The 15687-nt window shown below is 35.7% G+C and overlaps 5 protein-coding genes across 6 annotated transcripts; 2 read left to right on the forward strand and 3 right to left on the reverse strand.

Moving 5' to 3' along the window:
- The first annotated feature begins 1117 nt into the window (after positions 1-1117).
- Positions 1118-5873, forward strand: LOC108853880 (transcription factor GLABRA 3). 2 transcript variants are annotated; one of them, XM_018627338.2, is made up of 8 exons: positions 1118-1242; positions 1398-1532; positions 1909-2190; positions 2562-2658; positions 2750-2821; positions 2987-3814; positions 5110-5526; positions 5603-5873. In XM_018627338.2, exons 1-8 carry the CDS (start codon positions 1175-1177, stop codon positions 5672-5674), a joined length of 1971 nt encoding a protein of 656 aa, XP_018482840.1. In that variant the 5' UTR covers positions 1118-1174; the 3' UTR covers positions 5675-5873. The 2 variants fall into 2 exon arrangements, with proteins under 2 accessions (XP_018482840.1, XP_018482841.1); XM_018627339.2 differs by having other exon boundaries at positions 1124-1257.
- A 29-nt stretch (positions 5874-5902) lies between these two features.
- LOC108854506 (uncharacterized) lies at positions 5903-8401 on the forward strand. Its single transcript, XM_018628079.2, has one exon. The coding sequence runs from the start codon at positions 6526-6528 to the stop codon at positions 7870-7872; it is 1347 nt and encodes a 448-aa protein (XP_018483581.2). The 5' UTR covers positions 5903-6525; the 3' UTR covers positions 7873-8401.
- A 556-nt stretch (positions 8402-8957) lies between these two features.
- On the reverse strand, positions 8958-10494 carry LOC108854504 (BTB/POZ domain-containing protein At5g41330). Its single transcript, XM_018628078.2, has one exon. The coding sequence runs from the start codon at positions 10425-10427 to the stop codon at positions 9075-9077; it is 1353 nt and encodes a 450-aa protein (XP_018483580.2). The 5' UTR covers positions 10428-10494; the 3' UTR covers positions 8958-9074.
- A 171-nt stretch (positions 10495-10665) lies between these two features.
- Positions 10666-12526, reverse strand: LOC108854508 (ubiquitin-conjugating enzyme E2 4). Its single transcript, XM_018628081.2, has 6 exons — positions 12337-12526; positions 12155-12234; positions 11865-11979; positions 11701-11753; positions 11475-11603; positions 10666-11027 (listed from the first exon to the last, which is right to left on the reverse strand). Exons 1-6 carry the CDS (start codon positions 12378-12380, stop codon positions 10888-10890), a joined length of 561 nt encoding a protein of 186 aa, XP_018483583.1. The 5' UTR covers positions 12381-12526; the 3' UTR covers positions 10666-10887.
- A 702-nt stretch (positions 12527-13228) lies between these two features.
- On the reverse strand, positions 13229-15386 carry LOC108854507 (probable E3 ubiquitin-protein ligase RHB1A). The gene is made up of 5 exons (XM_018628080.2): positions 15208-15386; positions 14436-14567; positions 13831-14266; positions 13632-13741; positions 13229-13557 (listed from the first exon to the last, which is right to left on the reverse strand). Exons 2-5 carry the CDS (start codon positions 14502-14504, stop codon positions 13528-13530), a joined length of 645 nt encoding a protein of 214 aa, XP_018483582.1. The 5' UTR covers positions 14505-14567; positions 15208-15386; the 3' UTR covers positions 13229-13527.
- Between the last annotated feature and the right edge of the window lie 301 nt (positions 15387-15687).

A 15687-nucleotide genomic window follows, 5' to 3' on the forward strand; every position in this document is an offset into this window, starting at 1 on the left:
GTAAACTTTGATAATTTATAAAAATCACTAATATAAATTATTTTAGTTGATAAAATAATTATTTTATATATACTTCACATATTTTATTTTGAAATATCTAAATCATATAACTTACAGTTACAACAATTTAACTACATCAAAAATTTCTACAGAAAAATCTACAGTAACAACTCTACGGCTACAACCAACTTATCTACAGCTAAACTTTTAATGCTAAATTTTTATAGCTACAGTCGTATCAAACATCAATGATTTGTAAAAAAAAAAAAAAAAAAAAATTTCCTGAAATCAAAATCATATTCATGAATGAATTTTAGAATTCATCAGATGTGACTGTTTTTTCTCTTTTTCGCAGAATGATTCTGTCGAATTTTTCTAGCGGGAAATGTAAGTGCTTATATCTCTTTGGATTGTTGTTGGTGTTATAAAATTAATTTTTCTTAGTTTGTCAGATCATTTTTTAACAGTCAAGTTTAATTTAATTTTATTTTCTGTTTATTTTATTTTTCTGCATTTCAATTTTCAACTCGTTTATAGTTTTGAAACAAAAACCAAAAAATAAAGGGAAGATTCTATTTTTTTTTAAAAACAGTTAAATAAACATAGATTTTTACTTCTTTGTATCTCTCTACTTTTGTTTCATCTCGCTAATTATCTAGTAAATTATTAAAAACAATCCTGTACTTTTGATATATTTGTCTTAAATTTCAGTGTTCTGTTCTATATTCACAAAAAGATATCGTCATATCGATTAATATTATAGATTCGTACACAGTAATTGTCTCACAAATTTTCAAAACAACAAAACTACTCCCTCTGTTTTTAAAAGATTCATGTTTTAGAAAAAAAATTTGTTTCAAAAAGATATATTTTCTACATTTTCAAGACATTAATTAATGAAAAATTGTATATTTCCAAAAATATAATTGTATTTATTAAAATCTTATTGGTTCAAAATTTTGGGGAATTGTTAATTAATAAAAACAATGCATTGGTAACTAAAATTTTATGTTTTTCTTAATAAGTGTGAAAATTCTAAAATATGGATCTTATAGAAACAGAGGGAGTAGTATTTATAACAACAATATTAAAAAGAAAGTAAGTGATATAAAAACAGAAACACAAACACTTATGTGTTTATTTGTCTTTTGCCGGCGGCAACCGAAACCATTTCATGCAAGTGACAAACTCAAAAAACCTTGCAATCCAATTTGTTTCATCTCTAATACTTCATAAAATCATGTAAAGTTCTTTTAGGTTTTTTCTTGTTCTTTTTCTTGTTTTTCTCTTATTTTTGGCAATAAATTAACATATTATCATTATTTTGTCTAGATCAGGACAAACTCTTTGTTTTCTTCTCCCTCCTGTATCATATCATATTTTGTTTCACCGTGTAGGGATGAAGAAACAATGGTTATGGGACAAAACATAACATCTGTTCCTGAGAATCTGAAAAAACAGCTCGCAGTTTCAATTCGAAGTATTCAATGGAGTTATGCTATATTTTGGTCTGTCTCTGCTTCTCAGCCTGGGTAAGTTTCATAACCATAGTCCTTGAAAACTAATCAGTTTTGTTAGCTTTTAGCTATAAATTTTCATTGCTTAAGCTTGTTGTAGGAAGCTAGAAGTGCTTTTGATTTTTTCATGAACATTACCAAAATTTTTGAAAGTTACAAAACTTACGAAAATATTACTGATTTAAATCGAAAAATCATATTAACAGCTTTATGGGTTTTAATTCAAATCTTGTTTTTCGTCAATCTAAATTTCATCAGTGATGTTCTTCAACTCAAGACAAAGTTTCTGAGTTTTCTTTTCTTCTTCTTCTTGAAGTTCTTCATTCTTTCAAATAAAATGTTATAGTTGTTTTTTCCCCTGATTCGAATAAGTTTTGTGTTAAAACCAAAGAGTGTTAGAATGGGGAGAAGGATATTATAATGGAGATATCAAAACGAGGAAGACGATTCAAGCTTCGGAGATCAAAGCTGATCAGCTTGGTTTACGGAGGAGCGAGCAGCTTAGAGAGCTTTTCGAGTCTCTCTCCATCGCTGAATCTTCCTCCACTGGAACCGCCGTGGGATCTCAAGTCACTAGACGAGCTTCCGCCGCTGCACTCTCGCCGGAAGATCTCGCCGACACTGAGTGGTACTACTTGGTTTGTATGTCTTTCGTCTTCAAAATCGGTGAAGGGTAATTCCGTCTTCCCAAAAATCAGCATTAACATTTATTACGTGGTGCGTCATGTCCAGTTCAGATTGATCTTTTTGCCAGTTTTTATAAAAAGACAAAATACGCTTTTATTACATGTAGGGTCTGGACATTTAGATTATGTTATCTGGTCCGGGCAAGATGTGGTCTGAAATAGAATAATATTTCCATTTAAGTTTGGTTTAGTTTAAGTTAAAAATAATTATGTGTTTGAATCCGTTGAATTTTATATAATTAAATAAATAAATAAATATAAATATATTTACGTCATTCAACTATCAATCTATCATAGAACCGTTTGGTAAAACATAGAGGACATTTCGTTATTTCATATTAATCTATTTCTTTTGCAGAATGCCTGGACGTACGTTTGCAAACGATGAACCGATATGGCTATGCAATGCTGGTACTGCTGATAGTAAAGTTTTTGGCCGTTCTCTTCTGGCAAAAGTAAGTTCTAGTATGTGTAGTCGCTGTCTAACTCTTTATTTTTGACGACTCAAAACACTAAAGTCGATCGTTTATCTTTTTGTGCGTTTAGAGCGCTTCGGTTAATACAGTAATTTGCTTCCCGTTCCTTGGAGGAGTCGTTGAGATCGGTACCACAGAACACGTACGTAAGCCACATTCCAAAATTTTATCATTTGTTTTTGCTTTAGAATTTTCAGAATGAATAAGTACTCTTATTACCGATTAATGCTAATACAATTGTTAATACACAAAAAAATGTTAATACAGAAACAGTAAAAATATTCTTGTTTGTGTTTTCATTTCATAGATTGCAGAGGACATGAACGTAATACAATGCGTGAAGAAATCATTCCTCGAAGCTCCTGCTTCACACGCTACAATATCACAACAAAGATCTGATTACCACATAGACAACGTCCTCGATCCGCAGCACATCCTAGGAGACGAGATCTATGCTCCTATGTTTGGTAATCGGCCTTTTCAAGCAACTTCTCCGAGCAGAACCACCAACGGTTTCGATCCCGAACACGATCAACTAGCAGAAGATCATGATTCGTTCATGGCCGAAGGAATCAACTCTCAAGTACAAAGTTGGCAGCACATGGACGATGAGCTCAGTAACTGCGTTCACCAATCGCTAAATTCCAGTGATTGCGTCTCTCAAACGTTTGCTGAAGCAGGGGCTAGACGGGTCTCTTGCGGCGCAAGAAAAGGTAGGGTTCAAAGGTTAGGGCATTTTCAAGAGCAGCATAAAAATGTGAAGATGCTATCTTTTGATCCAAGAAATGACGATGTTCATTACCAAAGTGTGATCTCCACAATTTTCAAGACCAGTCACCAGCTGATTCTTGGACCACAGTTTCGGAACTGCGATAAGCGGTCAAGCTTCACAAGGTGGAAGAAACCATCATCATCATCATCATTTGGAACCGCATCAGTTGTACCACCATCACAAGGAATGTTGAAGAAGATTATTTTCGAGGTTCCACGAGTGCACCAGAAAGAGAAGCTGATGTTGGATTCACCAGGGGTTGGGGATGAAACTGCGAACCACGCGGTTTTAGAGAAGAAACGGCGGGAGAAACTGAACGAACGGTTCTTGATCTTGAGATCAATCATTCCTTCAATCAATAAGGTACTAGGTGGTTTTCCGGATAGAAATATTTACAAAAAAATATATTATAAAAATTATTAATATTCTAATTTTAATTTAATTATTTTATCATTTATATTTATGATTATTTTAAATAATATTATATTATTTTAATCACATATATAATTTATATATATATAATATTGAGTCTATTTAGTTATTACTTATGTATATCGAACTGTATATATTTCCCCAAATTTAACCATAGTATTTTTTGTGCTAAAAAATTAAAATTGATTTTTTTTTCCATTTGCACTTTTGATTTTTAGCATAAAAACTTAGATAGTTTAAGTTACTCATTTTGTGGGTTATATTTAGTTACACATATTTCTTCAAACTGAAACATAATCACTTTTGATTCTATTTAACTATATTTGATCAGTTTTATTTGTAGCATTAATTCAGTTTTTCATCTTAAATCTGCATATATACTTTCTTAAATTATTTTGTATAATTTGTTTTTGTGTGGATTAAAATAAGAGAAAAAACACAATGATGGTTAGTACAAAGTCTATAGATGAAGATAAAAGTTTGAAAACTCATGAATGGATATCAATATCTACAAAATAATTAAAAAAAAAAATCTAAGTAACTTTATACTTTAGATGTAGAAAATGTAATTAAGAAATAGTACTTTTGATCACATAATTAAGAAATAATCTTAACCATACAAATTCATATTGGTTTATGTATTCTTGTTATAGGTGTATTGTGTTGTACAAATATATTTTTTTTTAAATGAACCCTTAAATTAATTTTTCTAATAACCGAGAAAATAGACTGATATTAAGTATATAAAGAAAATAGACCAAGCCTATAAAATATACCTTATATATATTATTTTATTTTTGATGCTTATTTTAAAGATGAATCTGTTTTGTGAATTTTTCTTTTTATGAAATAACATTATATATAAAATTTATTTTCATAAAATATGTTTTCTCTCCTTTTTTGAAAATATAATTTTTTTCGTTTTTACTATATAAATATTTATTTTTTATTAAATATCTTATATCAAAAACATAAAAAGGTTGTATAATTTAAAATTTAATAAGCATAAAGTATAAAGTATTTTTAATAATGACGATTAGATATAAATATTTTAATTCAATAAGAGTATCTCTATAATTAACCGACGTAAGAATTAACGTGAATACAATACGTAGGAAACTGACTTCTCAAATAATAATATAGAGATATATAACTGAATTTTCGAAATTTTAAATCTTTATTATGTAATGAGTTTTGACTTATTTTGGTTTTTACATTTTCAATAGAGCGATAAAGTATCGATTCTTGATGATACAATTGGATATCTTCAAGAACTAGAGAAACGGGTTCAAGAACTAGAATCATGCAGAGAATCGACCGATACAGAAACCCGTGGGACAACAACAATGAAGAGGAAGAAACCTTATGATGCAGGCGAAAGAACATCAGCTAATTGCACAAATAATGAAATCGGCTACGGGAAAAGAACTCATGTTGGACAAGCCGAACCAACAGAAACCAGTTTAACCGATAATTTAAGGATCAGTCCATTTGGTAACGAGGTGGTTATTGAGATGAGATGTGTTTGGAGAGAAGGAGTTTTGCTTGAGATAATGGATGTGATTAGTAATCTCAACTTGGATTCGCATTCGGTACAATCCTCGACCGGAGACGGTTTGCTCTGCTTAACCGTCAGTTGCAAGGTACAATTTGTAACCCTCTTACTTAAATCGGGATTTTTTTTTTTAAGGTGGACATATTGTGAAATGTTGGTTTCAGCACAAGGGTTCAAAAATAGCAACACCAGGAATGATCAAAGAGGCACTTAAAAAGGTTGCATGGATATGTTGAAGACATTTTAGCTTTCCCGCTTAGATTTTGTAATCTTTGGCATTCTTCTAATGTTAGGAATTTTTGAAAAACCAAAAAAAAAACAATTATTTTATTTCTTCTATTTGTTGTTGGTTAATGTAGGCGAAGAACTAAAAAGGGAACTTGAGATTTTCTTTGAAGGTAGATTGTTTTCAAAATATTTTGTTTTTGTTCTAAATTGAGCATATGAGTAACATGATGGAAATCATCTTGCGACTCTCTCTATAGGCTCGCACCAAGAAACTTGAAAATCGAATTAATTATAGATTTTAAACTCTACACTTGGGAAATTAAAAATCATGTTATGCAAGTTATGAACAAAATCATTGACTAGTAGTCACTGCACAGCACAGCACAGAATATTCAATGTACCAATTTTTATGGAAATATATATTCTCTAAGACAAGAACATAATATCTTTCCTTTTCAAGTGCGAAACCGAAAGCATAAAATTCAAAGACATTAATTCTGGTATATACACAATGATGACCAGTGAAAGATGATATATAGAGAGAATGGTGAAGATGATTAGGACTTTGCCCTGAAACATCCTTCTCTCCGGTATGAAATGAAAACTCAATTACTTTGTTTATATATCTCTTAACATCATATTGCTTATAATACTGCTTACAAAATTTTGATTTCCAAATTGAGTGAGACCATCGAGATTAGGAATCGACTCTCTGCTTTTGAAACATAATTTATCTATCACTCTTTATGTATATATGATCCTTTTCGATACACTACAACGACTGGGGTTGTTTTTTTTTTCTGTCTTGCAGTTGAAATCTGTAAGATCTGAGTGAAAAAAAGAAGACAGTCTTTGAAGAATGGGAGATGAGCCAAGGTTTAGTGAGAAATGGGAGTTCAGAAGGCAAGAGAACAACTTTGATGATGATTCTTCAAGCGATGATCCAGATTCATATTCAACTCACGAACCGAATATTCATAACACAAATCCCGTTCTCGACTCTAATCAGCTAGACAATGGAACAAAAACAGTGACTACTACGACGGAGCAACCTGTGAAAACACGGAAGAGAAGGAGCAAGAAAGATGAGAGTAAACCTGAGAAAGCTAAACAAGTAAGGAGAAGGAAACCTAAAACTGTTTGTGCAGAGGAGAACAATAAGGAAACAGTAATAGAGAACAAGAAAGAGGAAACCGTGGTGGATGAAGTTGGAATGTTTATGAAGACGTTGCTTGATGATCTTACAGCTACGAGAGAGAGCTTAATGGATTGGATGAACACTGAGTTGAATGGACCATTGGATCAAAATGTTGTGTCTCGACCACCTCCAAAGAAGAGAGCGGTTGCTTCTGCGAAGAAGAGGAGGACAAAGAAGAAGGGCGAAGAGGAGGAAAATCAGAGGAAACATGAGGAGATTTGTCAAGAGATGAACAAAACAAAAGAGAAGAGCTCAGAGGTTGTGCAGAACGGTGGAGATCAAGCTCAACAACTTGATTATGATGTTGGACCGTTGGATATTATCCTCAGGAGCGGTCATGAACAAGGACAACAAGGTATTGTTGCGCAAACTGAGATCGAGAATGCGACAGCCATGAATGAGAAGAAGAGTGTTGTTTTGGCCATTGAAGCTCCAAAGGTAAGACAGAGACAAAAGAAGACGAGAGAAGCCAACACCATTAAAAACAGATCCGAAACTAAGAAAGATGACAACTTTGCGATACCCTATGTGCCACAGCTGTCTTCATCGCCATTGTTGCAGAGCTTTCCGGTAGGTTCTTCGTTGTTCCCTTCGTCAAGCCAAGGGGTTGCTTGTTCAGCAAGTAATAACTACCAACCGATGCAACCACCAATAGTACCTCAGTTCTCTGATCTTTTTGAATTTCAGACAGGATTCACAGGAGGACAAGGATTTGGGAATGCTCTGTTTCACAACAATGGTTACTTCTCTGGTTTTCCGGCAGCTTCCCAATCTAATCTGATGGCACAACTGAATCATACGACTTACTCACAGCAGAGAGACAACAGTAATACGTTCGGAGGACTGCAAATGAATCCTACGACTTATTCACAGCAGAGAGACAACAACAATATGTTTGGAGAACTGCAAATGGTCGGTGGAGCCATACATCCATATTCCGGTAACAGATTCGAGGTTAGTAACGGTAATAACAGCCTCTCCAGTTACAGAACTAGCTCAGGTAGATAAACATCGGTTACAGAGAGAAGAGCAACAATTATTATCTACCTGTAGAGATGACCTCAGTGACTTTACTTTATGTTTTAAGACGCAACAAAAATGTAAACTGTTGTTCACATGTCTTTGTTTTTTGGTAAAATTGCAAACAGAAAAGGATTTTTTGTTCTTCTTCAACTCTCCTTGTCCCTAACGAATTAAGAGTTTCTGTTCCCTTTTCTCTTTTGGTTGGCAACAAATCATCGGTCTAAGCTTCTATCTATCATATACTCCCTCTGTTTTTTAAAGATAGATGTTTTAGAAAAATAAATTGTTTCATAAAGATGTATTTTTTATGTTTCCTATACAAAAATTGCAAATTTCAATAAAATTGATTGAATTTATTGAAAGACTATTGGTTAAAATGCATTGGAATTTGATAATTTCTAAAAATGATGTATAGTTAATGTGTTTTCTTAATATGTGTGAAAACACCAAAACATACATCTTTAAAAAACAGAAGGAAGTATATAAAAACTGTTGTACAAACCTTATCAATTAAAATTCCATCCACTTCCAAGTTACAAAAACCAAAAGTAATTCTCTCTAAGAGTAACTCGATAATGAATTATTCGGCCACAATGAACCATTACACTCTGGACAATGAGAGTAGCACCTCTATTTGTTTCCACGGGCTCTACTTTCAAACTCTATTCATCCATCTCACTTAAAATAATCAAAACCTCAGACGCTTGGAGCCTAAAAGGTGGTCAAGCTCTACATGTCTTAGAACCGCGCCCCCAAAGATCTGACGCCTGAGATGTAAATATTAGCTATTGACTTACCATGTTTTTTCATAGGCTACAACACTAAGCTCTAAACCTGGCTTCAAATATAAGCGAAAGTTACGATTAATCAATACTTTCCCATCAGACTATCTTAACACCCAAGCGATCCTACGTTTCATTTGAACCATTCCTCCTCTGGAAAAGTTTTGCCCTCCATCGTACCTTCTGTCCTATAGTTTGAGTTAGAGATTCTCCCACGTCAGCAGCCGGGAAGTAAAAGATTATCTAATTATGTTCTGTGCCAGCCTCTTTACTTAAAAGTCAATAAGATCATTCACCAACAGATCAATTTTTATAAACATATTCTTAATCCATCGTACACTCTCATACCACCATCAAACAACCACATATCAATTCATACTCCTACCCCGCTTGATACTGGGGACATTACATTGATACTCCACGACTCGAACTCTGCCAAACCTCGACCGCCTGTTGATCCTTCCTTGTCACAAACATTCTGCTCCCTCCAAACACCAATCCAGTTACCTTGTTTTCTCCTGAGCCTGCCACAAACGAGTTCTTCCTAAAAACCCTCTCTTCCAACACATCCCGTCTCGCATTCCCTACCAAACCCGTAATCACTTCAGACCAAAGCTCAATCCCATCACCTTTACTACAAAACACATGATCCCCATAACTCTCTATCTTACACCCAACTCCTTTCCTCTCATTCAAGCTCCTCTTCCTCTCTTCTCCAAGACAAACCCACCGATCCCCCTCCTTACCACCTCCTAAACCCCTCAAATCCGTGTAGAAAACCTCCCCTGAAGACACACCAACTTTAAAAACCGCAGAGAGATTCTCCGAAACAGTGACGTCAGCGAAACAATCTTCCCTCTCATTAATCTCACAAACCATATTCCTCGACCTAACATCCCAAAACCGCACGTGACCACTCACGCCGGAAGGACTAGCGTGAGAGCCGGAGACCATCAGCAAGTTACAGCTCCCAATCCATCTCAACTTAGTCGACGGGATCGCCGAAGAATCACTTCCACGATCGAGCTCTAAGACGGGCAACAAGGTGGAGAGATCGTACACCATAACCGAATTCGAGTTCCTCCTGCTGGATTCGAAGCTGGCGAACAGAAACTCGGAGGAAGAACCAACAGCTTGAACCGTCGAGCTAGCCACGTTCTCCCAGTTCAGAGCCGTTTGTACCGATCCGCCGCTCTCGAGATCGATGATCTGCAGGCCTGGGAAGTCGGTGGCTCCGGCTGCTAAAACTCCCGGGGAGATCTCGAGAAGCGAATCCACGGCGGAGAAGTTGGTGAGAACCGTCGATTTCCGCCGTAACGACCAGTCGAACGAGGTGATCTTGCTCCCGTGCGCCACGTGGAGACCTCCTCCTCCCGTCGGCGCGATCGTGGAGGGAGAGTCTCGGCCGTTTAACCGGAGGACGCGGGATTTGCGGAGATCGAAGGCCTCGAACTGGGAGGGGTTCGAGAGGGAGTCGATGAGGAAAGGCTCGATTCCGTAGTGTCTTGACTCTTCGATGAGGTCTCGGACGTCGGAGGTTGATCGCGCGGGGAGGTTTCCCGTGCGGAGGATGTAGAGGAGGACGGAGAAGAGAGCGGGATCTCGATCGAGGAAGCGAGTGGATGACTCGGTGGCGAGTTTGGAGAGGGGGGAATCGGTTCCGGCTAGGGTTAGGGTTTGTTTCGTCGTCTGGAAGATTCGGCCTCCTACGTTGATGGAGACGATATTCGATTCGTTAGCTGTGGCCGGAGTATTCATCGGAGCAAATCACAAAACCTCCTCTTTCTTTACGCAGTGAGAGAAGAGTCGTTGAAGTTGAACTTTCTACTAACCAGTAGGTGGTTGGTCTAGCGAACCAAGAAACGGTATAAACCGGTATGAACCGTTCTAAAATCGTGAAGATTTAACAATTCGGTACAGTACAATAATGTACACAGCGTCCGGAACAGGTAATTCTTCAAAAGGTCAAAGGTTAAAATAAAGATTAGCGAACCAATGATCGGTCTAAACCGGAATGACGCGTTTATTTTGAAATCGGAAAGATTTAACAATACGGTTCGGTCTAATAATGTACACAAACGTCCGGAACCGGTACATTTAAACAGGCGAACAAGCACAAAGGGAGAAACAGCAGACAGATTTCACAGTTCGGCAGCTTATAAGCATAAATAGAAATGCATGATATACATAAAAACCAAGTGCTCTAGCAAATCCCGGTTTAAGGATCTGGGTTGCCTGCAATTGCAACATCATCATCATCTTCATTGTCATCAGAACCATATTCCTCATCACTTAGCTCTTCATCGCTAGACTTATCTTCTGAACCTTCCCCTGGTTTTGCATACTTCTCACAGTATTCTGAAACCAAACATCACACAATCAAAATGACCTATCAAACTTCCTTATAGTTGAAACAGTACAATCATATTTGTTATTTACCTCTTGATTCTAAACTTTTAATATAAGCAGAAACTTTTTATTCATCATGAACTTACTAACGAGCTAATCAAAGATGGGTTTTATAGAGTTTAATCAATCGTTTGAAGAAAATTGCATAAGCTGCGAGACTTACCAAAATTTCAGTTCTCACATTAACTAAGAAAAAGCTACATTCGATTAGAACTAAGAAACACAAATGATTCAGAGCAACATTTAGCTTACGAATGGTAATCTCAAGAACGCACATACGTTAGCAACAAGTTCAAGATACTAATTAATGAAAAACCTTTAAGACACTCGACAGTTTTTTTTTTCATTACAATTTCGACTTATCTCATAACACTAGAAGAGTCTGATTGAATTTACCTTTAACTCGTAGTTCATAAGTAGGACGATCACGCATCATCAAAGCAGCAGCTTCTCCATTCAATGGGTCTGATGGGTTTGGATACAAAAGAAGCTGAGGAAGAAATGTCTCAAACACATTCACAAGGTCTGAAAAAATTAAACAAATCCAAAACACACAGAAGTTAAAACCAAATCTTCAACACAACAACAACCATTTAGGATCTTCTTTTGATTTGGCACATACCAAACATAGGACTCCAAGTCTGGTTGATCACATCTAAGCAAACAGAACCGGACCTGCACCAACAAAAAAGAGACAAAAGATGTAGAAGATTCTCAAGATAAAAAAAAAACACATGGTGGACTGTCCAAGAACAATAATAAATAAAGGAAAAGAATGAAACTGACAGTTCATCAACATTAGGGTGATAAATCTTGGTGATGAAACCAACGGAAGGAGATTTGTAAGGATAAGCATCTGGAAGCTCAACCCTTATCTTCCACACTCCTCCTTCATACAGACCTATCAGATCAGAACAACAAAGAAAAAATAGATAATTGTTTGGTAAAACTTCATCAATCATAAGCACCAAACCAGACAAAAAAGGATGATTTGAAAAACCCTATATCATCAATCATAAGCACCAACCAGTCTTTGATTAAAGATATGAATAAAAAGAGAGAGAATGAAATCATACTGTCTTTGGGGCCATTGAATTCAACAAAGAACTCCTGCATGCCATCGTTGATCGTCTCCACTTTATAGTCGCTCATCATCCTTTGATCGAATCATTCAACCCCAAATCAAAGTTAACTTTTTTCAAAGAAACCCACAATCAAAATCATCAAAAAAAGGGAAACAGGAGTATTAGAGATTTACAGCTTCATCATGTCCATTTCTCTGCGTTTGCTCGGCGAAGACATCTCTCTTTCTTCTGGGTGTGTCTTTGTTTCTTCCGGATTCGAGTGAAGATGATGAAAATAATGTGTGAGAGAAAACTGAAAAAAGGATAGATTATTTTTTATTTTCTTTAAAATATATTTTTCACGAACGCCGATGATGAAGTGAAGCGACGACCGTATCCTTTATATAGATAGAGATTTGTTCTGTCGGTAAAAATACTGTGTATTAATTTTTTGTTTTTCAAATTTACGTTCTCCCAAAGTAACATAATTCACGAAACAGTATACTTCACCGATTCTCTCATACCATAAATAATAAAGAAATTGACATAGTTTAGCATGATTACATGACACTTTAGCATGATTACATGACACTCCTTATCTTCTTATCCTTGCTGAATTACATTGTCCAAAGGAGACGTCTTTTGGGACAAGTACGTGTGCGAGAACCATGTTGGTTACTGTCAGATCTTGTTTTCAATAATTTAACCGAATCGAGTAGTTTTATTGACTTTTTGTAACATTTAAGCAAAATCTGTCACATTAAACAAGTCGAGACAATTATATATTTTTTTTAACTCTGGAATTGTATTGATACAATTATATATACGTACAGTTTTCGGGAATGTAAATAAGATAAGATTTTTAAAAAAACATACACACTAAAAATGTTTTATCATACTAAAGAACGGTAAAAACTGAGTAAACAAACACTAAACTAAACGAAACCCTAACCGTATTATTAACCCAATTCCAGTTTGATTACTATTTTCTATAACCCAAGAAAAGAAACAGATTCAAACCCAAATTGTAACTACAGCTTAAACCCAAATTGTGGTCTACCTAAACAAAAATCAAACTAGAACATATACAAGAACAAGAACTTCGTTTGTTTTTGAGTATATTCACAGAGGCGAATCTTAAAGCATAATAATAAACCCCTAATTCTTATCTTTAATAGTCTTTGTAGACGACTTCAAACGTCTGTACAAGCATACATATATTTATATATATCAACACTAACGTGTAATTTGCAAATTGTGAATCAAGAACGTTACTGTTGTGTATTTTCTTACCATCTTTCTTTTCTTTTATGTTTCTTCGTTTTGTTTTTTTTTGGGATTCAGAGCCGAAACGAGTCTTCTAAGCTGTGGGTACTTGCAGGTTGCTAGTCGAGGGGAGAGTCAAACACCATTTCCTGCAAACACAAAACGAGTCCACCTCACTAAGACACAGCCCGGGAAGTAAAACGAAAATGTCGGGGAGACATACCTTGTTGCAGACGGGGCAAGTTTCACTTCTCTCCATCCATTCTAGAATGCATGCGAGGTGAAAATGGTGCTCACATTTGGCTAGAAGTTTCGGGTTATCCATATCATATTCTGAATCAATAACAAAGACAAGATATATCAACCATACAAAGTGATGTTTTTATGTCTTGGAGATGTACAAAAGGCAAAAAGGTAAATACCTTCCAGGCATATGGGACAATCCTCCTCTTCCTCTATTGGTACAAAGACGTCTTTCGATAGCTTCTTGGGGTCTATATCTTCAGTAGATTCAAGATCAATCTCTCCCTGTAGTTTGGTTTCTGTTTCTTTACACGGGCATGTTGTAGTTGGAACCCCTAGAGTGATACCATCGACTGTTTCTTGAGCTGACTCAGTATTAGCGGCTTCAACTGGGACTTCTCTTATATCAACACAAGCAGACTCTTCACGGATTTCTGGTGTTTGAGGAACACCTATAGCCACATCGAAAGGAGTAGGGAGTGGTGGTGGTATATAAGCATCAGGAGATGAAGTCTCTAAGTTTGTGTCAACCACAACAACACCAGAGGAGATTGTAGAGGAAGTTCTGTTAAGGGCGGAAGATAAAGGAACACGCTCTTCTGTTGCTCTCGGATACTGCAGAGACAAAGATAAGAGACTTATTATTTAACAAATGAAAAAAAAAAACAAGTCTTCATATTGTGATAAGAAAATCAATTCACAAGTAGATTGATTATTTGTAGAGTATGTTCGCAAGAAGACAGAAATAATAAAAGAGGGAAGTGGGAAGAAGCATGAGACTAACGTAATAGTAGGGAGGTCCATTATCAACATCAGCTCTTCGTGAAGAAGAACAACAACAGCAGCCTCCCATTATGTTTTTCTTTTTTTTGTGTGTGTTCTTTATCACAAGCGAAGACTCTTCATCTATGCTAACCTACGAGCAGTGAAAAAAGACAGGGAAAAAAATTAGATTCCGAATGAAATGATCCGCCAGAAACTGAAACAAGCTTTGTTGTTTTTTAATATCAGTTTCAGCTGTCTACAACGGTAGCAATTACACACAAACCACAACAAGCGAGCAAAACACCATCAACACACAACTACAAGAGTCTAAAAATTAGAAACAATAATACAATTACAAGAACATGGAGACAATGATGTCGAGAGCTAAGCTTAATGTGCATCTACTGAATCAGGAGAAGGCCAATTTTGCAATATATTTAGCACCTTCTACACACAAGTAGAGTGAATTTTATGCACTATAAACTCTACTCAAACTCAGCTCACGCAAAGAAAATAACAGAATCAATGAAGAGCTTCTTTGAGAGGTAGCTACGACGTTTCATAACCCCCCCAAGCTCCGTAAAACCCTAAAACCGAAACCTTACCAAAATCATCAACCAACTCCAAAATTTCAGAACCTAGCAAGAGCAAACACGGATCTAAACAGTCGAAACCCACACGAAATCAACTTCTAAGACGCGCGCGAGGGAGAGAGAGATTCAACAAAGAGTGAAAACAACGATCGATCAGTAGCAAGCAAGATGAAAGAGCATAGAGGAGGAACCGATCACCTTTCTCGAGATTGAATCAGGAAGAGGGAAGTTCGAAATCTCAAAATCAAACCGAGAGAGAGAGAGAGAGAGAGTTGTTGCTTTATCTCTCTTGGGAGAAACCTTCTTTTTCGTCCCCTCTCTGCTTTTGCGCTGCTGTGTTGTTTATCGTGCGCTCTATCAAACTGACTTTCCTACACTAAAATACAAGACTCCACCTCCTCTTATTATAAAAATATAATACTATTATTTAATTCCCTACTTTTCTTTTTTTTTTGTTCACAACCTTTAATTCCCCCAACTTAATTAACTGATATTTTATATATACAAAAACTCATCAAATGTATTTTTATTTACATATTACTAATTATTATTGTTCATAATAAACACACAACATAAAATTTATAATATGAGATATATATATTCAATGACTGAATGCCCAATAAAAGATTTTTTTTTTTTGAGAAAACCCAATAAAATATTTTGTAAAGTAATAATTTT

This window comes from Raphanus sativus, chromosome 4, assembly GCF_000801105.2.
Source record: "Raphanus sativus cultivar WK10039 chromosome 4, ASM80110v3, whole genome shotgun sequence".
Taxonomy (NCBI): Eukaryota; Viridiplantae; Streptophyta; class Magnoliopsida; order Brassicales; family Brassicaceae; genus Raphanus; species Raphanus sativus.